The 1,012-nt window shown below is 43.9% G+C and overlaps 1 protein-coding gene across 1 annotated transcript in view; it reads left to right on the top strand.

Moving 5' to 3' along the window:
- Positions 1-593, top strand: part of LOC125928883 (non-histone chromosomal protein HMG-17-like) — a 13,182-nt gene extending 12,589 nt beyond the window's left edge. Inside the window, exon 3 of the mRNA XM_049639682.1 lies at positions 181-593. Within this exon, the coding sequence (XP_049495639.1) occupies positions 181-467 (287 nt within the window). The 3' untranslated portion in view covers positions 468-593. The remainder of the gene's footprint in view (positions 1-180) is intronic.
- The last annotated feature ends 419 nt before the right edge of the window (positions 594-1,012 follow it).

Below are 1,012 nucleotides of genomic sequence, written 5' to 3'. Positions count from 1 at the left end.
TGTGTGTGTGTGTGTGTGTGTGTGTGTGTGTGTGTGTGTGTGTGATTTCCAATGCCTTCAGGTGCTGACCTCAAAGAGCGCTTCAAGTGTTCTAAAAGTTAATTTAGGTATCAAAAGGCAACAAGAATCCTTAGGAGGAGTGTGAAAACCTAGTGAGAAGGACCCCTTGACCCACTAAAGCCCACCCCTCCAGCGTCACCACGTCCAAGAGAAAGGCTGAAGGGGAGGCTAAAGGAGATAAAGCCAAGGTGAAGGATGAATCACAGAAAAGATCTGCAAGGTTATCTGCTGAAACTACTCCTCCAAAGCCCAAGCCTAAAGAGGCCTATGCAAAGAAAGGAGAGAAGGTACCCAAAGGAAAAAACAGGGAAGTTGATGCCTGCAAGGATGGGAATAACACTGCAGACAATGGAGTTGTCAAAACAGACCAGACACAGAAAGCTGAAGGTGCTGGAGGTGCCAAGTGAAGTGTGTGCATTTTTGATAACTGTATACTTCTGGTGACTATAGTGTTTGAAATACTATTCTTATCAAGTTTTATAAAAATGCAGAATTTGGGGGGTACCTGGGTGGCTTATTTGGTTACATGTCCAACTCTTGATTTCCTCTCAGGTCATCTCAGGGTTCATGAGATTAAGCCCTGTATCAGGCTCTGTGCTGACAGTGCAGGGCCTGCTTGGAATTCATTTCCTCCTCCTTTCTGTGCCCCTCCCCTGCTTGTGCTCACATACACATACATGTGCATGCTCTCTCTCTCTCTCTCCCTCTCTCTCTCTCTCTCAAATAAATATAAAAAATGCAGAATTCTGTTTTACTTTTTTTTTTTTAAGCTTGTTGTTAGCACAGAGAACACTTCATTGTTGTTTTGGGAGAAAAGCACATGTCACTAATAGACTATCTCTGAAGCTGGATTGATATAAGGGAAAACACCTTTCCTTTCTAGTTTTGAGAAACTTCCTCTTGGTTCCCGGGAGGACGGTTTCCTTGATGCTGATGGACATTAGCCACCTTG

The sequence above is a fragment of the Panthera uncia genome, chromosome D1 (genome assembly GCF_023721935.1).
Source record: "Panthera uncia isolate 11264 chromosome D1, Puncia_PCG_1.0, whole genome shotgun sequence".
Lineage (NCBI taxonomy): Eukaryota > Metazoa > Chordata > Mammalia > Carnivora > Felidae > Panthera > Panthera uncia.
This window is presented reverse-complemented; position numbering and strand designations above follow the sequence as displayed.